The sequence below is a fragment of the Ambystoma mexicanum genome, chromosome 3q, assembly GCF_040938575.1.
Source record: "Ambystoma mexicanum isolate Mex_15411 chromosome 3q, UKY_AmexF1_1, whole genome shotgun sequence".
In the NCBI taxonomy this organism is placed as follows: domain Eukaryota; kingdom Metazoa; phylum Chordata; class Amphibia; order Caudata; family Ambystomatidae; genus Ambystoma; species Ambystoma mexicanum.
This window is the reverse complement of record NC_090926.1, coordinates 1,015,499,052-1,015,521,688: the sequence shown is the minus strand read 5'-3', so window position 1 is coordinate 1,015,521,688 and position 22,637 is coordinate 1,015,499,052. Positions and strand designations below refer to the sequence as shown.

The 22,637-nt window shown below is 46.3% G+C and overlaps 1 protein-coding gene across 3 annotated transcripts in view; it reads left to right on the top strand.

Annotated features, from left to right (window-relative positions):
* The window catches only part of RNF213 (ring finger protein 213), a 3,248,263-nt gene that overhangs the window by 2,997,338 nt on the left and 228,288 nt on the right, over window positions 1-22,637 (top strand). For all 3 annotated transcript variants that reach the window (XM_069655189.1, XM_069655190.1, XM_069655188.1), the window contains 2 exons: window positions 10,646-10,897; window positions 11,019-11,151. In XM_069655189.1, coding sequence (XP_069511290.1) covers window positions 10,646-10,897; window positions 11,019-11,151 — 385 coding nt within the window. The remainder of the gene's footprint in view (window positions 1-10,645; window positions 10,898-11,018; window positions 11,152-22,637) is intronic.

The window sequence follows — 22,637 nt, the reverse complement described above, 5'->3', positions numbered from 1 at the left end:
GCTTTTACTGGTGGATTATTTGTCCTTATAGCTCGGCGAGTGGGAACATTTCCCACACTCAGAGAATCTTTTACTCTTTTTATGGGTGTCATTTTTAAGACTCTCCATAGTGTCTTTTAAAAGTTATCCTCTTTGACAACATTTTGGCAATAAGTGAGTATTGTTGCTGGGTTGCCCAAGGGGCTCTCCTTTTAACTTTCTCTGGCAAACCACGTGAGAACTACAGTTCGCAAGGGTAGAATGAATCTTTGGATCCCTTTTACGGGTCATTTGGTGAAATCAGCATACCCCACCTTATGTGGAGTGTTGGGGAGATGCAATGTATCCCCTTTCACACTAAAACTGTAACAATTCGGTTACAGGGACAAGCTTACCTTCAATGGCTGGTGGCAGTGAACCTTTTATTAATTTGGTGCACCTTTACCGCGGGCTGTTTGCACAGCCCCGGTAAAGGCACACATGGGTGGTCATTTTATCAAAATGGCCCCTGTCTTGTTTTTTCGCCATTTTAGTGTTCCTTGTCCTTCTTCTTGTTCCTTCCCCTGACATCCAGGGCAGGAAATCTTTTGTGTGATTTTAATCTTCAGCGGCAGTCCTGTGGACTCCACGCCCAGGCTCCAGAGTGTCTGTGAAGCCAGGAACCGAGGGAGAAGTCCAAAACTCTGCAGCCCTTTGTCTTTCAGCCTGAATGCGAGATTCCAGTTCAAACTTGAAGGCTGGCTGTCCTGACAGGATTGCCAACCCCACAAGTTTGAATGTTGCAAGGCTGTTTGATTGGCTGGGTTTCTGCATAAGAGTCTGATCCTGGAAGCTGAAGAGGTAGTTGACCTCGGGAACCAAAGACGAAGATGCAGAATTTGCGGCTGAAACGATTTTCAGCTACCAGAGAGCCTGCTGTGCAACCAGAGCCTGCTGTAGCCCTTCCTTCCAATCGGTTCTATGTCATTACATCGACGGTTGTAATTTCGATAGTTTTTAAATGAGTATGTTTACCGAAAAAACTCATCAAAATTGATTTATTTTTATTTCTGAGGGGATTCCGCCCCAACCTTCTATTGTTTTTTAACTATTCCTGACCCCCACCCCTTATATACACTTTCCCAACCCTCCCCCCTATATATTTCGACGAGTTTCTTCAGTAAAAAATAACTCATAAAAAATAACATTGAAATTACAAGTGTCGATGAAAGAACGCTATACTCTTCCAATCGACCATGGGACTCTGAAAACAATGACCTCGGCTCAGGGCCTGGTGAGTCCCGCTAGACTCGAGAAGAACTGAATTTTGGGCCATCCCATGCCGTGCTGCGAACTTGCAGGACTGCAATACCCTGGGACCTCGAGCCATTATGCAGTTCACAGTCTTCCGAATTCTGAGTCTCGCTGAAACTTTGTGGGCATCATGCTGGATCTCCAGAGACATGATTCCAGTCAAAAAAGTCCCCTCACCAAAGTGCTGGACACTGCAAATGATGAGAATCCGTAAGCGATAGTCTGTCTTCTTATGTGCTCCTGAAAAAAGCTCCAAATCCAGAGCTGCATCCAGCCGCAAGGAAACCCTGGCCTAGAGCCTTCCCCGTGATCCTTGCTGTAAAAGTCCTTCCAGTGCCCTGTCTTCTTAATGAAGGAATTCAACGACCAGTCTTTTGGCTGCATATCCTGAAGTCCTCTTGCTGCAAAATCCTCTTCTGTGCTGAGGCACTGTGCTGGCTTGGGTATTTACTTACCTTAAGTGATTTATGTGTGGTTTTGCTGTGTTTTCTGTGATTGGGAGGCCTCTCGTCCAGTTCACCCAGGCCCATTGCTGGAATCCTCCTAGGGTGTCTGCTGTGAAGCCCCTGGACCCTCAACTAACTCTAATGTAAAGTACTTACTTGTGCTAACAGTCTTCCTTAGGAACGCTGACCTTTGCTTCTTAAGAACCTATCTTGACCTGCCTATTGGGCACTAGACCCTAATGACCCTCCTTCTGCCACTGAGAACACTCCCCTTCATGTGCTCTTTGTTCTCAGCATCTTCATCTTCTTACTTCCATCTTCTTGCCTCCAAATTTTGGAATTCCCACCTTCCTAACTGTTAAGATAGATTTCTAAAATCTGGCTGCCTAGTGGACAGATTTCAGGAAGCCAAACTACTTGTGAACAGGGGAACTCTGAGAGGTTAGTCGAGCACAATCAAGGTAAGCCTAGAGAGTGATCAAGACTTAGGGCCTCATCACAGCCTAGGCGATATTCCGGCAGTAGGATACCCCCAATGCAAATAGTGTTACTGTACTCTGTCCTGCGCAATTTGCGCCGAATCACAAGTAGTGGTAAGGCTGCAATTCCCCATTTCTTTAAGCGTCCATTGGACTCCATGGGGATTTTTGGTGCTCTTACCGCCGGCAGTAATAGCGCTGCTGGTATTAGTGCCGAAAATGGGCAGCAAGCTGGAGATTTACCTCCAGCAAAAAGCTGAAGGTAAAACTCCAAACTTTCCGCCCAACTCATGATTGGCCCAACCCTTAAATGCGGTGGTGAAACGTTAACGCTGCATTTAATGGCTATTGCACAGCTCGTGATAAGGCCCTAAGTCTCAGGAGAGTGAGTGAGTGTGGCCAGGGGTCCACAATGAGTCTACACAGTAAAGCACACAATAATTCTGCTTAGACAGGTAATACCAAAATGTTCTTTATATTACAGGCCCAAAACACTAGAAAAATGGAGCAAGCAGGTAATATCACACAACACTCTGTTATTAAACATATATACATACAGTCACTTTAGGTTTATACAAATGCATACAATTCACCTAAATACCTGAAATGGAGGTAAGTAATTAAGCAGTAGGGAAAATCAGTTCACAAGAGTAGTACCCTACCTTGAGTCCAATCCCTATGTTGACTGGATCCTTGTGCCCAAAAGTTTCTTCTAGGAGAGGGCACACAGTTAGGAAAGAGTCTTGTGGTGTTTAAATCTTTTCCAGAAGACTTCTAAAGAATATTACAGGTAACTAAGATGCTTTTTCTAACTAGTAGAACAGCTTTTAAAACAAATGTTAGTGAAAGAATGAAATAAACAAAGTTTATGCTAATGTTTATTATAGGGGAGACCAGTGTGGCTGCAAGTATTGCGATTACTCACCAGCCTGACTCTGATTTTGCCAAGTGATTAGGCAGGTCAACTTGGAGTCACTGGAGGTAGGTTTTCCCGCCATTGGATCCAATAGAAAATGCCCAGGAGCTGCGGGTGCAAGGCAGATTCCGGTCGGGTCCAAGAGCTGAGTGCAACCCCTTCCAATGAAAAAATGCTGCAGGCAATGATGCAGGCCTCTACAGGACACTCTCCCAGACAGAGGAAAGCTGGCTTCAGTAAGAGTCACCACACACAGGCGACAGCAGGAGTCTCTCTAGTCACGGTCGAAGAAGACCTTCCAGGACAGGATCCCTTGATGCTGGGAAGCTGAAACTTGGCAGTTAGGTGACTTGTAGAATGAGATTGCTGCTAAAGTTCTGGGCGAAAAAACAGAACAGCTACAGCTCTGGTGCATTAGCCCAATTCAGAGCTGGTTGGTCCATCAGGTGGTCCCGAGACGAGTCATAGGAACGTGAAAAGACTTAGAGACTGGTTGGTCCCACCAGTCCAAGGGTCAAAGCACCGCTGAGGCCCTTCTCACATTAGGTAGTCCAGCCGAGCTTCACTGGGACAGTTGCAAGAAAGGACGCCAGGAGTCAACCACGGATCTTCAGTCGGCTGCACGGCTACGCAGGATACTTGGCTTCAACACTGATCTCCTGGAATGGCTGCAGGAGACAACTTCTTAGCCCAAATCCAGGTGCATGTCAAAAACAGACCCACCAGTGGTAAGGATCTGCACCACTCACTCAGCCAGCAGTGGTCCAATCAGTAACCACTGTAGGTTTTACTCATACATGCACACCAAACACTCTGGCACCACAGTTGTGGAATGGGACCAGACAGTCCCAGCCTGCTGCAACCACGGTGTCAAGGTTGCCTGCAGCACCACCTCAGCCACGGCGACGACCACCTCTCCCTGGTGCCAGCCAGTGGCATCCCTGATGAGGTAAGCCCTTTCTGGGCTTGTGTGCGTTTATCCCTCATTTCTGTTAATGCGCTTTCAATTTATCACGGCAGCTCCGTGCATCTTTAAATCCTGCACGAGCACTTAGATTTGAACGCCTCATGCCTCACTATGCAGCAACCTCAAGTATGCGTTCTCAGCGCCACTGGCCCCAATGCTTTCATTTTCATTCACTAATGGCCACCATCATCCTCAGCACCAGAGTGCCTCTGATGGCTGACTTGGTCGCCATAGTGATGAGGAGTAAACTAAGCTCCCGATTGGTTTCCTGACTACACTTGTAGCCAACTACAAGCCGGCAGCCGTGGAAAGCCGCCCCCCAGCAAAGACCCACACAAAAGGCCCTGTCCAAGCCTGTCAGAGCATGGAAGAGCAGGCCCAGCTCAACATTCTATGAAACCTTCCAAACTCTAGGCCCTATATTTTGCCAACTCGATCTGGTAAGTGTCAAGACTCGAGATTCGCGTGCAGTATGAAAACCTCCGTCCCTAAGCAACCAACAGTGTGATACAAAACACTCGCTGTTCGAGGATTAGGGCCACAGGTGGCAGGAACAGGAACTACAGGTCCTCAGAATGGCTGCTGCAAAGAAATGGGCAGGTTAGGTAAGTATGGGCAGAGTTATACAGTGAATATACTATAGAGTATGAGGAAGACACCTACCAAGTGATGATATTCAGGAATGGAGTAGGAGGATGCCTGGAGTGGAAAGATGTTCAAGGAAAACGAGCATGTTCCCTCAGTGAGTTAAAGGCAACAGAGAGCAGAGCAGAATACCTGGAGGTAAGTGATGGGTAAATGCTGAGTTAACCCACTTGGAGCACCTGAGGAGAGTACAAGGTTTCTGAGTGGTAAGTTCACAATTGTTCAGGAATCACAGAAGCAAGAAAGAGGTTAAAAAAAACACCTAATGCCAAGGGAGGATCCAAAGCAGTCCATGGAAACTTAGCAACGTCCAATGTCCAATATGCAAGTAGCCGTGGGAAAAGGTAATTCAGTCCGTGATGAAATCCGAGGTCGGAGGAGGGTGTTTGTAGAATCATGAAATGTAGCTGACAAGGAAATGGCAGAATGAGTCCAGAAAAGAGTTGTCCGTGGTCAGAAATTCAGGTAGAAGAATCTAGGTAACACGAACGCCAAACGCTGATACGAACAGCTGAAACGCTGTTCAACGGGAAGCGCCGTTGTTTTAAGTCATTACTACAGCGTTGTTGCTACAGTACCTGAGTCACGTTATCTGGCTGTCTGTGTCACGTGTCGGATTACGTGAATGGTTGGTAGGCGTGGCTTGGTGCGGAACATCATGTCCCGTGTTTGCTGTGAGGACAGGTGTTTGTTTCTCGCTTAGGGCTGCCAAGGAATTGCGTGTGTATACACTCCATGAAATCTGCCATTTCCATTGGGAATACAAGCTGTACTGCCCTCGCCAGGGTTCCAGTGTACCAGGCTTCTGCTGCTGTTGCCGAGTAACATGCTTTCTGTACCTAATTGAGAACTGTGGCTTGGAGAGGGAACCGCATCGTGTCCGTGAATGTGAGTGCATGACAGTAAGTAACCAAAGAGCATATCGCTCATTCCTCCTTGCCTGATATCTTCACTGGCGTCTGCTCCTTCTTTCACTGCTGCTGCCCGTTCTACTATTAGCCAAATCCCCACTATGCTATCCCTCCCTGTGATTACCTGGTGTAAAAACTGCCACACATGTAGCCCCCTGCAACGTGAGGTGAGGCTTTGCCAGTCTGTGCCACCATACCTGCTTGACTCTAATGCTGCTTGATGGAGCTCCTGCAACTTGAGGCGAGGCTTTTGTTAGGGAGAATTCTCATAAATGTGCAAATTCCCTTCACTTTAGAGACCCCCCAGCAACTTTGCTGGATTTTGAGGACTTGATTTTTTTACCTGCAGAGAGTGTGAGCCTTCTTTCCCCACTCTCATTTATTTTAATGTGTGTTTTACTCTTGTGTTCTTTGATTATGGAGTTTTAAGATAACTCCATAGGCATCTTTTCATGTGTGTTACAAAGCACCCCCAGTGCAGTAACCCAGGGATGTCTTTTTAGACTTCCACAAGGTTTAAATACCTTCTCTGGGATAAACTACTGTTTCCCAGAGAATGTAAGGTTAAATTGACTTTTCTAGATTTTTTTAAATTACTAGATCCATCACACACTATCTTCCTATAGAGTGCTGGAGGGGTTACCTAATATCCCGTGTCTAGAAACTCATGTAGCAGTCACATGCTACACTTTACTATCAAAATGGCTGGTGGCAGTGGTTTTACAACAAACAACCATGCTTTTTCCCGACCGTGAACACCGGTATCTAAAAATCGCGGGAGCCATGTTTTTCCAGATGGTGCCTTAAGCCCCTTTGTTTAAACAAGTCCCGGTCTTCTTTTTTCCCCATTTCTTTTTGGAAAGGTCCTTCTAGAGTTTGTCTCTGCATGCCAAACCAGGTTTGGTCCCTTTGTTCGTACGCCTTTGGCAGGCTTTAAGACCGAAGACCTCCTCTGGCGCCTGAGTGTTTGGGGTGGGCAGGAAGTGAGGGATGTGCCCGAATCTCCCTGTGCTTAGTCTCCTAGGAGACCCAAATGCACTCTGGCGTGATTGGCTGGCTGACTGTCCTTGCTGGGTGAGTGGCATCTAGGCTGGAATGAAAGGGAGAAAACTAAAAGGTGAGTCTCTTGGACTGGAAAGCAGAGTCGACCACTGGAACGAAAGAACCGAAGACAAGCTAGAAGAGGACGGCTGCAGCAACTTCTGGACCGTTGATTTGCCCGGTAAAGCCCTGCTGCAGGTTCGAATCGCCAAGTTCATCTCGACAGAGAAGCCCCTTCAAGGACGACTTCTTCCTTTAAGTTGGTGGGACCAAGCAACGCGTGAGCCACCAGGATACTTTTCTCGGAGCTGGTTAGGATTAACCAGGGGAAAGGACACCAGCTTGTGTGCTTGACGACAGCTACTCGAACCAAAGATCTTCCATTTTGCCAGCTTGTTTGACCCGTCCCTGTGCAGTGCAGGAGTCTCCCGACGTCCTGCCTCTTGTCCCCACGACTGAGGCTCAGGACCAGTGAGATCTGCAGGAACTGCCAGGAACCAACGTCTTCAGCTGCATCTTTTTATTCATACTAAGGTACTGTGCCAACCTGATTGAGAGTACTTGCCTCTCGCGGTGCAAGTTCGTGAAACTTTCCCAATTTACAGGCCTAATCAGCTTGTGACCCAACATATGATTCTTTTTCGTACAAATTACTTCTGAGAACATTGGCAACGACTTACCCGTTTACTACAAGAAGTGCCCCTTCCTATCCAAGACACTAGCCCATTGATTTTAGCCTAGGCCTGTTGAACTGATTTGAGTCCTCTAGTGAACTGAAACTATTTGCACTGCCTAGGAAAGTATGTGTGATCTATTCTATTAACTTGTGCCTTTTTACTCCCATTCAAAGTACCTGAAATGCCATTTTGCTCCTATTTCAGGGCAGCCTAATTTACTCAGAAACTTATTGGTTTGGTATTGAAGTGTGTTTGTGTATAATATTAAGTTTCCTCCTTCTAGTGAATGTTTTCTAAATTACTCTGTAATAAATTAATAAGTGTTTTCAGTCTGACTGCTTAGCTCGCTACCAAAAACTGTGTAGTACAGACTTATACCAAAGGTTGGTTTTGCTTACACCTGTAGTCCCAATTGTATGTGTTGGTCCTAGAGGGTACTGCATGCAATTCTGCCCAACAGCTTTGCCAGTCTGTGCCACCATGCCTACTTGACTCTGTTGCCTGATGTAGCCCCCTGCAACTTGATGCGAGGCTTTGCCAGTCTGTGTAACCTTTCCTCAATGAATGACCAATTGCATAACTACCGCTTTGTAGCCCTCTTTACTTGTGGTGTGGCCCATGCCAAGCTATGCTTTACTGCAGAATGATGGAAAGTCGATCCTAGCTGTGCCCTTATTCCATCACAGTGAGTGACTAATTGTATAACTCTTGGCTTCTAGCCCTTAGTAACATTTGACAGGCCTTGCCAAGCTTTGCATTTCTCTGTATCGACTTTTGATTCTAGTACATACTTCACATAGCCCTCCGTAACATGAGGTGCGGCCTTGCTAAAATGTATATTAATACCTAATTTGTCTTTAACCATATCCTTGTTCTTGCACTTTTACAAATGAACCTTTCACTATCTGTAACTAGCGCCTAGATGCCTCCGGACTTTGTGTGCTGAAATAAATACAAATCACTTCCTGGGTCTACACACACACATATAGCCTGTGAATGCTGCAGGGCAAATACATGACCATATTAGGAATTTCCTGACCTCAGAAGGCAGGAAGAAGGCCAGAAAACAATGTGGCCGAAGGACAAGTGAAACATATTGTGTTTGGGCCATTTTAGGGCACTAGCCACATTTAGCAGCCATACGCAGTAGACGTGAATGTGCACACTAAAAAGAATGCAAAAATGGTAAGAATTATAATTATTGCCACCAGCTAGTCCTTAGTCACATATGTAAGTAACCAAAAATCCCCAGTGCAATAGTCTAGGGTTATAGAAAAGTATCCCCAGTGCATTGCTTTGTAAGATGCTGTGTGCATTGTTAAAAAGTTATCGGTAAAAAGTAAAAGACAAAAGGGAAAGATACATGGTTTCCCAGTACTGATCGTCTAAAGGAATCATCAGTTTCACCATGTCAAAAATGAGAAAAAGGTTAGGGAAGTGAAGCAGAAGGCTTCACTTCTCTGTAAAAAGTCAGGACAGGATGAAAAACAAAAACAAATGTTTGTGGGTTCATAGAATATAGAGGGAAAGTTGCCTAAAAGAGAAACATTTCCTAACACCGATATTAGCACCTCCCCCTCCCTTTACACTTTATGCTCCCGTCTTAAGGCACATCTTCTAACTTCCCTGTCAACAACCTAATTCTCCCCTTCTTACTGCCTGTCATTGGACCACTGAATAAGTTGATGTTTTTGTACCCTCTTGTTCATAGTGTACAGAGCCTTGGCGAAGGCACTATACATCTAAATAAAATACAAATACATAACTGGAGTATTTTTACTAAACTGGGAATATTCAAAGTGTGCCTTTGTGTAGTATTATACTAGTGTTATTTTTATAACTAACCTTTGTGGATCTTTTTACGTAATGTTTCTGCCTAATGTAAATGATTCTACACAACAGTGCCCCCTTCCCCCTTAGTTCAACCTTGCTGCTATCTCAACACTTAAGAGAATATCTTTGCTCATCTGGGGTTGTGAATAACCTTGAAAACCCTGGGTTAGCTTTGCTAAATCCTGCCCTAGGTGGTGACTTTAAAAAACCCACCTAACATTGAAGATGACCCTATATTTTGTGAACACAGGCCTCTAAGGCGCTCCTCCTAACAAGTGACACTCCCTTTCTTTGTAGCTGTGTGATGTTTCTAAAGTCTCCTAATGTTACATGTGAATGAAGTCATGAGAACATCAGACCTTTACGTAAGAATTATGTTGCAGTTGCCAGTCTCCTTTCAGGGTTTTACTACCCATTAGTTCTGATAAGAAACAAAAAGATTTGTCTTTGTGTGAGTAATACAAATGCTTTCACTTGTTAAACTTCAAATGTTAAAGTCCAACACTAGACATGACAATACTGTAGTTTCTTCACTTACGTAGAACCACCACACATGGTCCACTTGGTAAGTACCTAATGATGTTCATTTTTAGGAATCTTTCTTAAAGTCAGTCCATTCAACTGCCATGCATGGAACGCAAAAGTATTGAACCATTGAAAGGCCATTCAAAGATGGTTATAGTTTTCAGCTGAATGTTAATTGGTCTGTGGTTGAAGAATAGAAAAATACTGTTTAGGTGCTTTTGCCTGATACAAATCAAAAGCTTTGCAGTAGGAGTTAGAAGACATGGTTGGGGGAAAACCTTAAAAGTGTCAAAACCGCATTCCCACCCTCCTTCCATATTCCCACCAGGCCACCGAGTGCTGGGGAGAACATTTGCTCAGTGGTGTACAGCACTTTGGGGCATATAATGTGCACCCCACCACCTAAATTGTAAACTATATAAGAAACTTACAGAACAGGTGTGGCTCTGGGTAGTTGCGCTAGCCTCAAGAATGGTTGAGTGCAATGACACACTTCAAATTGTTAATGAATTAAAATCAGCACAAGCTACACTTTAATTCATATGTGTCACAGAAATCTTCCTTATGAGCCTTATTATATAAGAAACTTTCTGCAGATTGTTCGCGCCTATGTATGTATCCTAAGGACACTGAAAAGGTTAGGATTTGCAAAAATGACGGGACAAAGATAACTTTCCTAATGTTATGTGACTCCTCCCAAATTCCAGATGATTCAATATATGAGGGTTTTTAAAAAAACATTTGCATCAGCTATACTTCTAAAACTCTGTCTCCTGCTCTGTCAGTTCGAGTGATAGATGTAGGTCACTAGGGCTTTGCATAGTTAGGGCACAGCTCGATCTTGTTACTAAATGTGATGGCTTTGTTTGTGGTGTTCTGAACCTCTTGCTGGAGCTCATTACTTCAGCCCCTGGGATTCTTTGTCTCTTGTAGAATTTAGAGAAAAGGTTGCTAGAGGTGAACTTTAGAATCAGCCAAGACAAGAGGATCAGCTCTAACCCAGTGGTGAAAATCGTGTACGGCGACCCAAAGACCTTCCTCACCAGCCTTCCCACAAAGAGCCATGTTCACTGCTCCAGAATTTGGAGCTGCAGGAAGAGGATATCCATTGAATACCTGTGGCACGTAGCTCAGCAGAAAGATGGGAAGGACACTGTTCCTATCCTGTGGAGGTTCCTACAGAAGGTGAGTGTTTTAGAAGCAAGTAGAGAGACACACACACACACACCGCCCCCCCCAAATTCCCTGTGGCTACCCCGCTGCACTTCCTAGCATTCTAATGGCACTATGTTTCTGTCCTCCTTAGGATGCCGAGCTTAGGTTGGTGAAATTCTTGCCTGAGATCCTAGCCCTTCAGAGAGATTTGGTGAAAAAGTTCCAGAACTGCACTGATGTAGATTCCAAAAAGATTGCTGAATTTTTGAATACTGTTCGATCAGGTGAGAACTTTGCATTTGTTGGTGTAAACTCTTTCTAGCCATAGGCATATTCCCTGACCAGCCATACAGTATTGATAATGGGGCATAATAATACTATGATACTTTTTTCTTCAAGCCGGCATGTTGTCACAATTATGGCATGCAAGTGAGCTTATTAATGGGGAAAACTGTAGTTATCCCAGTTTTAGGGAAGAATTCAATGTTGATGGTTCTGTTGTCCTATTTTATGGAACCCTTAACCATTTGCTTTTTTGTGAATTTTGACTGGATCTTTTACCTAGTTTCTGCTGTCAGTAGAACTTCAATTGGATGCTCCCTGCCACTGCAACCCTTTCTGATGTGCTGTCCTATGGTAGCCCTTATGGCTCCCAGGAAATGGGTGTATTGTGGCTGTCGGCTGGTGGTAGGCAAGATTGTATTCAGTACCCTGTGGGAGACTGCACCAGCCTTGCCCTCTGGGCAATAGTTAACCCAACCTTTGGTATAAGCATGTACTACACAAGTTGGTAGAATGAGTGAGCAGCCAGGCTTATCTCAAGAGGGGTCAATGTGAGCTGTAGAGTTGCACCATAGAGATCCACAGGGAAAAGTATCCAACCAAATAAACATTTACTCTCAAGGTTTCTTGATTAAACAATTATTTATTAAACAGTCAATTGAATACGCCTTCTTTAGAAGGGAACAATTATGTAACACAAAAATATACTTCAATAAATACACACTCTAAATTTCAATAATTCAGTAGTGGCACACAGACACTTCCTACACCCTCAGGTGACTGAAATAACTAGGACAATGTGGACATTGATATATCACTGGCACATTTAGAGCAATACTGAGTTGGTGTCAATAGAAAAGGTTTAGGGAATAAAACAAAGGTTAACAAATATTCTTAAGCAGGTAAGTACTTTTGAACCCCCCCCCCCCCGACCTCCCCAATGCAAAGTAAATTAACCCTTTCCCGGCTGTAAAGTCAGAGGTTAGAATATCAGGGAGCCATGACAGCCCATGTCACTTGAGCAAAGTCTAGGGGAGCTGAAATTATTCTTGAAGGTAGTAAAAAGTCTTGCACAATGTTTTAGAAATCAGAAATGAGATCACTGTTGGGCCACAAGCTGGGAGGCTTGTGAGGGGCGAACTGCAGCAACTCTGCCAAAGACAATCGAGGCAAGTCTCAACTGAGAGCTAGCATGGCTACACGACAAGAAGTACGTACCCCTTAGTTTACAGTACCTTAGGACTGACGAAATTTGTTCCAGCTGGCTTCTGTTGCAGTTGTAGTATGGCTGATCCTGTTCTTCCTGGGCCTCAGTCATGGCGACAAGAGGGAGGACGTCTGAAGGACTGCTGCACTACGATTCGAAGGTCAGCTGCAGCAATGGGCAAACTTCAGATCAGCTGCACTTCGCAGTTTCAGCTGCTCACGAATAGCACCACCGCCGTTCTCGGATACCTTATGGACTTTCCTCGTATCTGGGGTCCAGCACTCTGTTGAGGTGGCTCAGGCTCGGTCAGTCCTGCTTCATGTGAGTCTGGAGTATCTTCCTGGAGCTCGGGTCCGATTTAAAAACGATGCACTCGATTATTGTGTTCCTCTCCCTGGCACTCGGTTCCTGCAGCAGCAATGGAAATACAGCCAACTCCGAAAGGATGTCCAGACGAGTTCGCTTTGGGGTTGATTGGTCCCATCAACCCAAGGGGAGAAGTCGTCTTTGCAGGGCTTCTCTAGTTGAGGCGAATTCGGAGCTTCAGCACAGCAGCAGGGCTTCACTGGGCAAACCAACGGTCCAGGAGTTGCAGCAAGCGTCTCTTCCAAGTTCTTCTTTGGATTCCTTCGTCCAGTGGTCGACTCTGCCTTCCAAGCAAAAGACCTTGCCTTTTATGCAGGTTTCTCCCATTCATTCGCAGCCTAGTTGTCAATCACACAGCAGGGTGACTGTCCTCCGAGGACAGCCAGCCAGCCATTCCCCTTTGGCGCATTCCTGTAACCAAGGGGATTAAGCACAGGGAGTTTCGGGAGCCTCCCTCGCTTTGTGCCACTGCCAGACACACTGGAGCCAGAGGCAGGCTTCAGCAGGGAACCCCGCCAAAGACAAAACAAACAAAGGGACCAAACCTGGTTTGTCGCGCAGAGTAAATCTCAAGAAGGACCTTTTCAAAAGGAAATGGCGAAAAAGAAGATTGGGGCCATTTTGACAAATGGCACCCATGGGTGCTTTAATGTAGCTGCAATTGCAGCCCACGGTAAAAACACTCTGGTAGTAAAAAGTAAGCCGCTGCCACCAGCCATTAATATTAGATAGGGTAACATTAAAATGTTACATGAGAAACTGGACAAAGGGGATACTAGGTAACCCCTCCAGCACCCTATTGTAAGATAGTGTGTGATGGGTCTAGAAAGTTACAAATGCAAGTAAAGTCAATTTCACATAACTGCTCTTGGAAACAATAGTTAATCCAAGGGAAGGAATTTAAATCTTTGGCAAATCTGAAAGACTTCACTGTGCCACTGCACTGAAGGTGCTGTGTGACACAATGTAAAAAGATGATGCCTATGGAGTTTGTCAGACTCCAAAACCAAAAGAAACAAAGAGTTCAAATCACAGAAAAACATATGAGAGAGTGGGGAAAAGTCTCACTCTCTCCAGGGTAACAATTAAAAGTCCAGCAAAAAGTGCTGGTAGAAGGGAATTGCCACATTTCTGAGAATTCCCCTAACAGCTGGTGACAGCTTTGTTTCAGTGTTTGCTGAACCAGGGGTGCATTCATTTTTACCGCATTTGTAGCCCAATGAACCACCATGATAGCCATTAGGGTAACGATGCATTTAGTTATGTCCTACTCTGCCATTTTGTTTTTGTTCATCCCTTTGTTTGGAACCACAAGGCAGACCTAAAATGGCTCCTTTGCACAAAAGATTACAGTCTGAGCCCAGCACCACACCCTTGATAGTATTTTTGAATGGTGTAGACCAGTCTCCTGACCCAGACAATCCCAATAAACTATGTGGGTGTACCTTACTGTTTTGTAGCTTTTAAGACCATCCTGCCTGGCTGGCCGACAAACCCTTACTTAGGCTAGTTTGATATTGGTGGGCCAGTGCGACGACCATCAAGGCGGCCAAAGCCCTGGCCATTGTGGCGCGTTACAACAGGGAGCTCTGGTTTAAGATCGCTCCCCTCCTGGGCTTCCTTCCTGACAACAAGAGGGTGGAAGCTTTGAAGATCCTGCAGGAAGGCGAGGTGGCATCGGACCATGCCATCACCGTGGCCACGGACATCGCCGACACGGGGTTCTGCCAGGTGGGCAACAGGGTTTTCCTTCGTCGGCAGGGATGGTTAAGGGCCACTAACTTTCGCCAGGATGTGCAGTCGAGGGTATTGGACATGCCTTTCGACTGGGACAATCTGTTTGGAAAAACCGTGGATGCGTCTCTTCAGACAATCAAGGCGGACACTGAGACGGCTCGTGCCTTGGTCACGCTTCAACAGCGACGGCCATCCTTTCGGCATTCCGGCGGGAAATCCCAAGGGATCTTCCAAAGGCTTTGGTGGAGGTATGTCATCATACCGTCAGCCGTCCCGTACTTCGGCCCAGGAGACCTACAGAGGCTGCAACAAGTCTGAAGGAGGTTGCCGTCGTCACCATGGTCCCCAAGGCAGCACCTCCACGGCGAAGCAGGATTGAACCGGCCGTGGCGTCGGGACCCCACCTGCGCACCCCAGTGGGAGGCTGGCTGGCAAAGTTCGTCAGCATGTGGAGGACGATATCCATTGACCTTTAAGTGCTGGATGCTCTCGCACACGGACACACCCTGGAATTCCAACTGAAGTGTCCGCGTATACCACTAGTGGACAGGCAGGAGAACCACGTCCCACAGCTCCTGCTGGAGGTACGGGCCATGCTAAGAAAGGGTGTGATAGAGCTCGTCCAAAAGAGGCTCCGGAGTGTACTCTTGTTATTACTTCGTCAAGAAGAAGACGGGCGGTTGGAGGCCCATCCTAGACCTCTGCCGTCTGAACAAGTACATCAAGTCTCAAAGTTTCGGATGGTCACTCTTCAGCACATGTTGGGACAACTGAAAGAAGGGGAATTCCTATTATCGCTGGACTTGGGGGACGCCTACTTTCACATCCCCATACACAAGGGGCACCACAAGTTCCTGCGCTTCGTGGTTCAAGGGCAACATTACCAGTTCAAGGCCCTTCCCTTCGGATTGAGGTTGGCGCCAAGGGTTTTCACCAAGTGCCTGGCGCCGGTGGCGGCGCGGCTGCGTCTATGAGGGATCCACGTCTACCCCTACCTGGACGACTGGCTAATCCGAGCAAAATCAAGGGACATTGCCGTCGAGCACACAGCGAAGATCCGTCCAGCTGATGACGGATCTAGGGTTCTCAGTGAACTATGCAAAGTCCTGCTTGGTGCCATCGAAGGGCGTGCTGTTTCTGGGGTCCCGACTCAACACAGTTTCGTACTTGGTGTCTCCGTCAGAGGAGAGGATAGTGGCCATCTTGGGCAAGGTGCAACAGTTGTTGACCCTGGAGCTTGCAAGGGTGAGGTCCATCAAATCCCTCCTTGGCATGATGTCGTCATGCATATACCTCATTCGGCTTTGCAGACTACGGATGCGTCCGCTGCATGAGTTCCTCAATGCCCGTTGGATTCAAGTATCGGGAAGCTTCGAAGACAAGATCACTTTCGACGTGAGTTTCCGTCGAGCAATACAGTGGTAGGGAGTCCGAGCACATCTGTCTGCAGGCGTGGATTTCCAGACCCCACCTCATCAGGAGACGGTCATGACGGACACCTCCCTGGAAGGATGGGGGCGCACACCGGAAGTCTTCACGCAAGAGGCCTGTGGCTACCAGAGGAGAAGACGTTATATATCAATGTGTTGGAGCTGCAGGCAGTGTTTTGGGCCTTCAAGTCTTTCCGTCTCTCAAGGGCAAGGTTGTATGGGTCTTCACGGACAACACCACTACAATGTTCTACATCCGGAAGCAGGGAGGCACCATATCCCTGGCGCTTTCGAAAGAGGCGCAGGACCTATGGCACTGGGCCGTTGCCCAGGGGATGTTCCTCATCCTGTTTCATCTGGCAGAATTGAAGAACACTGTTGCCTACTCTCTAAGCAGAGAGCTGCGCTCTTGCCATGAATAGGAGCTTCGGCAGAACCAAATGGATCTTCTGTTCCGACGATGGGGCAAACCCCAGATCGATCTGTTTGCGATGGCGACGAACACCAAGTGTTCCAATTCGACCAGAGTGATCGATGCAACTACGGCGTTCCTGTCTGGTGTGCCCCTGCTGGACATCTGCAGGGCTGCTATGTGGAGGTCAACGCCCACCTTCATGAGATTCTACTGCGTCGACAGGTATTCCAGGGAGGAGTCCAGAGTTGGCCAAGCAGTTCTGCACAACCTGTTCGCTTGAAGGTGAGCCTGGTGAGGAGGGAAGAGATGCTTAATGTTGAGCCTTGCCACTGACTGGTGGCAGTGGTTACTACCGTAAATATTCGACCGCGAATATTTTTCTATGGGATTTTCCCATTGTTCGAGGCTACCACTTTTACTGACAGCCTCTAACATACCGCCGGTTTATTTTAATATTCACTTTACTCCTTTAGGTTTTTATTGCCAGAACATGATTTCATTTCTTTCTCGTGTCTTTCTCTATAGTCCTAATCCAGGTCGGGGATCCTTTGTTCGTCCTTTTGGCGGGCTTCTGCACAGAAGCCCTCCTCTAGGCGCCACTGAGTCTGGGGTAGACAGGATGTGTGGGAGGGGGAATAGGCACCCTGGACAAGGTTGCCTACGCAACCCAAGTTGCACTCTGCCCTGATAGGCTGGGGGTTCTCCTGCCAGGAGAGCCACCTCGCTGTTTGAGTGACAGCTAGGCTGTATGAACGGGGGTCTTGCTGCATAAAAGCAGGGTCGTGAGGACTGGAGGACAAGATGTTGCCACTGGAACTAAGAAGCTGAAGAGGAGAGAAGCTAAAGACATCTGCAACGACTGAACCACCGGTGAAGCCCTGCTGCAGATCCTCACCACTTTTCTCCAACGACTCGACAAGATCTTCACCTGCAAGAGTCTTCTTCACTTGAGCTAGTGGGGCCAACCAGTTCGCCAATCGCCTTCCAGGACCTGCCTTGGTCGAATCGCCAGTGCCAAGCACTAGGAGACCGGATAGCCAGGCACCCGTCCACCTGGACCCCAATTTAAAGGAGCGTACCTTTTATTTGTTTGGCAGCACCGTGGCTGGTTTCATCCCTGGGCAGTGCAGTAACTCAAACCTACCTCCGCGACGAGATCCTCTGCTGGATCTCCCGAACTGCAGGAACTGCCAGGAACCTCTTCCACTTTTAAGGTACATTGTTCCGCCAGGCCTCCCTTTTCGTTGGGTACTACTAAAGGTGTTTTAGATCCTTTACTTACCTACAGGTTGGCCACCCCTATCATCTAACATTGTCTTTCACCTTCTGCAACCGCCTTTTCGAGTCGTTTAACGAAGACTTGATTGCAGCTACAAGAACATTTTGCTCCTGGGCCCTTTGCCCTGTACCACTGGCTCTGGCACAGGCCAATTGACTCTGGCTAAATCTGTTACAACTGCCTTCTCTAGATTGCTTCTCACCTAGAAATGTGTTGGTGCACCTAACTCTTATAACCACCTTTTTCTTCCCTCATTTTTAAACTTGTGAAGTGCCATTTTGCTCTGTTTTCACCTCAGTATTATACATGCTAAAGGACTGCCCTGCCTAACTTGTTCACAATCTTATTGGGAAGTGTTGCTGGTGTGTTTAAGAGTATGTTCCTGTATAACTTGTCATTTCCCTCCCCTTTGAGAAATTTAGAGTGCCATTTCTGGCTTGGTTTTCACTATGCCGTTTTGCTCAGTTTTCACTCTTGCTCAAACTTGTCTACAATTTAAATAGGGAGTTGTGTATACTTTTCTTGACCGATTTAACTTGCTTTTATAATAGTGATTTGTGTGTGAACATTAGAGTGTGTAAAATAAATATATATATTCTTTTTGATACAAAGCTTTGGTCAGTGTTTCCTTGTTCCATAGTATTGTAGTCCTAATGTGTAATCCCTCTTGAGATAAGTCTGACTGCTTAGCCACAGCTACCAACTAAATCTTTGTGGTACAGATGTTAAGGAGAAATCTCATCTATGGCTAATTTCCCTCACCTAGTGAGTCCCCCAGCAGCTTTGCTGGACTCCTGGAGTTAATTTTCTTCCACTTGAGCGAGAGCTTTTCCCCCACTCTTACCTGTGTTTTGCTATGTGTTTCCACCTGTTTTTGTGATTGTGGGCTCTGAAGGACACCACTTCAGTAGCCCCCTTCTTTGTGTGTGTCACACAGCACCTTTTGTGCAGTGGCACTGGGTTGTCATTCAGACTCCCACCGACTCCATTTCTGAGGCGACTGTCCCCCAGAAAAGGGTTAAGTTACCATTAACTTTACTTAGTCATTCTACCACAGATCCAGTACACCCCATCTTCCATGGAGTACTGGAAAGGGTTAAGTCGTATCCCTTTTGATCTGTACCTCCCAGAGCATTGTTTTGCTCTTTTAACATTTAGACATGGCTAGTGGCAGTGGTATCTACCCTAACTTTCTACCGCGGTAATCTTATATAACCGTGGTAATATTGTAGGCTATTGTATTAGCCTAGAACTTAAACCTGCTTGACCAAATCCTTTTTCTTTTTGTTAAAATCCTTCTTGTGTTTCGCTTTGCACGGCAAACCAGGTTTGCCTTCTTTGTTCGATGTCTTTTGGCGGGCTTCTACCTAGAAGCCCTCCTCAAGGCGCCTGGGTGTCTAGGTGGGCTGAATGTGAGAGAGGGGTGTAGTCACCCCCTGCACAGGGTATCCTAGGAAACCCAAGTCGCACTTTGTTTACGATTGGTCATGGTGGTTGTCCGGGCTGGACAACACCCCTGCTGCGTGATTGACAGCCAGGCTGTGTGAATGGGGGTTTTGTGCATAAAAGGCAGGTCTCTTGGGCTAGAAGTCAGAGAGAGTCGCCACTGAAACTACAAGGAACCGACGAGAAGCGGAGAGAACGACGGCTGCTGCAACTACCCCGTCCCGGTGAAGCCCTGCTGCAGTCCTGAGCTATCTACCTTCAACGACTCAGAGAAGATCCAGTCCGGAGTCTTCTTCCCTTGAGCTTGGTGGGGACAACCAGCTCATCTTCCACAGCTAGAGGATCTTCTTCCTTGGTCGAAATCGTTGCACACAGCTGTAGTAGTCCGGATAATCACCTGAAGAGCCTCTCCTGTTTTGAAGGAGCTCACCTTTTTATTCCGTGTCGCTGCTGCCGGCCTCATCCCTGTGTGGTGCAGACCCCCTTCAGACGTCCTCCTTCACAACGAAGCTCCAGGAATCGTGGGTCTGTGGGAAACCACTAGGAACAACTGCCAGGGCACCAGCTGCACCATTGGAACAAGGCACTGTGTTCTGCTTGAGGAAACTGGGTGAAGCCCTTTTCTTCATTTCCAAGGCTTGCCCTTGTCTTCCCTCCTTCTTATAACTTTTGCTTCCGAACATTGACAATAGCGAAGTACTTTTGGCTACGTTAAATCTTGAACTATCTGACTGTGTGATCCTCGGCAACATGCCCTGGTGTCTCTCAACCCTGGCTCCGGCCCTTTGACTTTCAAACTCCTGTCTTTGAGTGTTTCTTGATTCTGCCTGCCTAACCAAAATATTGCCTGTGATTTTTGCCTCCAACTCCCTCTGGGTATTTCAATTGCTAAGTGTGTTTTTACCCCGGTAGCATTTCATGTCACGGATGCGCGTTTAGTTAGTAGACCGACCTGGCAAAAAGTGATTGCAATTGTTTTCGCGGTAACGTGTTTTGTTCTTAACACTGGTGCATTCAACACAGGGTACTTACCTTGAGAGTTACTGTACAAAGTGAATTGGTTAGTTGTAGTATATTTAACGTGTGGTTTTTATTTAAGTTTAATAGAAGTGTTGTGTTTATAACGAATGGTTTAAAAATAAATGTATTTATATTTTTCGACCTGAAACCTTGAGTCAGTGTTTGCTCGAGTCACAGTAATTGTGGTCCCATTGTGTAATCTCTGCTACTGCTCATATACTCTTGAGATGAGCCTGGCTGCTCTGCTACTGCTACCACTATAACTTAGTAATACAGGCTTGTACCAAAGGTAAATCTTGTATTGCCACCTGTAGTCTTAATCGTGTGTAGTGGTCCCTAAGGGGGCACTGCACGGGATTCTGCCTAACACTGGTGTATAGCGGTGAGGATTTGGAAGTAGAGTGATTACACTTAGAGTGCTGCTGTTGCTTGGGTTCAACTAACCACAAGGCAAACACCACGAATTCTATTTAACTAAGAAATCATGTCAAATATGGGAAACTTCCCTGAAGAGTCTTTTACTCTATACTGCTGAGGTTCTGAGAACCATGTGTAGGGATAAGAATATCTCTGGTAAAGGAAAGAAATCTGAACTGATTTCAAAGTTAATGGTAAAAAGTCTGGAAAGTGGGTCAGAATGACCTGCCACTCCAGCAAATGTGGATTTTGATGTTTCTGATTCTGAGAGTGTTCATTGTGAAGAAGTAGATGAGTCCTTGCTAGGAAACCCTGCAACTCCATTGCCTGCTCAGAAGGCTCAACCTCTGTCCACACGGACCCCCACAGGTCCTACACTTACTCCTGACTTTATTGCACTTGAGAAAATGAGACTTGAATTAGAAGTGAAACGTATTGATGCACAAACTGCCATGAAACATCAAGAGTTAAGACTCAGAGAAATGGAACTGAACCATGAACTAGAAATGAAGAAACTGTCTTTAGAAAATGCTTCTATGCCCGAGTTTTCTAGGTCTTCCAGCCCTAAGGGACCCCGTATGCCAAAGGAAATGATTGGTATGTATGAGACTAAACTTGATGTTTTGGCTTGGTTAGCAATGTTTGAGTACAATCATGGGATTCAAGGTATCTCAGGGAATCAGTTGATTACTTGGCTTTTCTCTTGGCCCCCCCTGTTGCAAGTGATGCTTTAATGGAAATTGGGGGAGGTGGATAAACAGGATTATGAGTGTGTGAAACTAGCATTAATAGCTAGGTTTGGGAAGACCCCTTCCCAGTATCTTAAGAGGTTTAGAACCCCCAAAAAGCATGATGTGTTACCCCTTGGGCTATCTGGGTGTGTGAATGTTTGAAAAACTTAGATAGTTGGGTTAAGGGTTACAAAGTGAACACTTATGAAGGTTTGAGGAATCTTGTAATATTGGAGTCTATTTTTGATGTCTGCTGTCCTGAGCTTATACAGAACTTGGCTGATTCAAAGAAGATAGATCCTAAGAGGTTAGCTAAGGCTGCTGACTTGTGGGTTGCCCACAGGGCCACTCATAAGGATTCTGGGACAACTCAGAAAAAGGATGAGGGAAAGCAGCCAAAGAAAGACAACAAAGAGAATTCCAATAATTCCAATCCAAAGAGGGCCCCAAACATAACCAGGGTAAGCCACAAGGTAAACCGAATCAGGCTAGTGTACCACCTGGTTCCACACCAGATGGAGGCCAAGGCAAACCCCCATTCCAGAGAGCATTTGGGAAATGCTTTGTTTGTGGGCTGCCTGGCCATGTGAAAGGAGATCCCAAGTGTAAGGGTAAACCTTCAGGGATCAACACTGTATCCTTAGCCTTCTCCCAGGAGGATGAAGTACCTATGACAAGTGGAAACTTTCAGCTAATAGCTGATGAGCCATGAGAGTCTCGGCAAGTGTTTCTTTAGTATCCTTGAGTCTTTAGGAACAACAGAACTTAGATGTCTATAACTCAATCCCAGATAATACTAAAGAGTATTATAAAGATAGTGTTCTTGTGAATGGCCAGGAAACCCCTGCCATCAGGGACACTGGAGCCAGCATAACTGTGGTTGGTGAATATTTTTTCAAAGTGGAGGATGTTGCTAAGGCACCCAAACACTTAACCAAGTTAGCTGGAGGCCCTGTGCAAATGGTTCCCCAGTTACCAGCTCTCATCCAGTGTAATGACATGACTGTCAGACTACCTGTAAGTGTGCAGAATAACGTACCTGGGAGGGTCCTGTTGGGTAATGACCTTAAAACTCTTGGAGTTGTGTCCAGCACTCCCAGGCCCCCCAGCAAAAGGAAGCAGGAGCTCACAAGATCTGCAAGGGAGAGAACCTTAAGAGGCTCTCCTGGGGACATGATGGAGGAGGCTATCACCCCAAGTCCACAGGACTTACTTACTGCCATTGCAGGACAAGAAAAGACAAAGGGGAAACCTAAGTCTGTCCCTAAGTCTGCCAGCAGGAAAACAGCAAACACTCCTGTGCCCAGAAGGACATCTCCGAGACTGTCCAAATTCACACCTGTGACTCCCACACCAGCTGAGGCTGAGTGGGAGGTTCAACCCTTTATGGTCAAACTAGATACTGAGGAATCAGATCTAGAAGAGGATCTTACCTTGGTA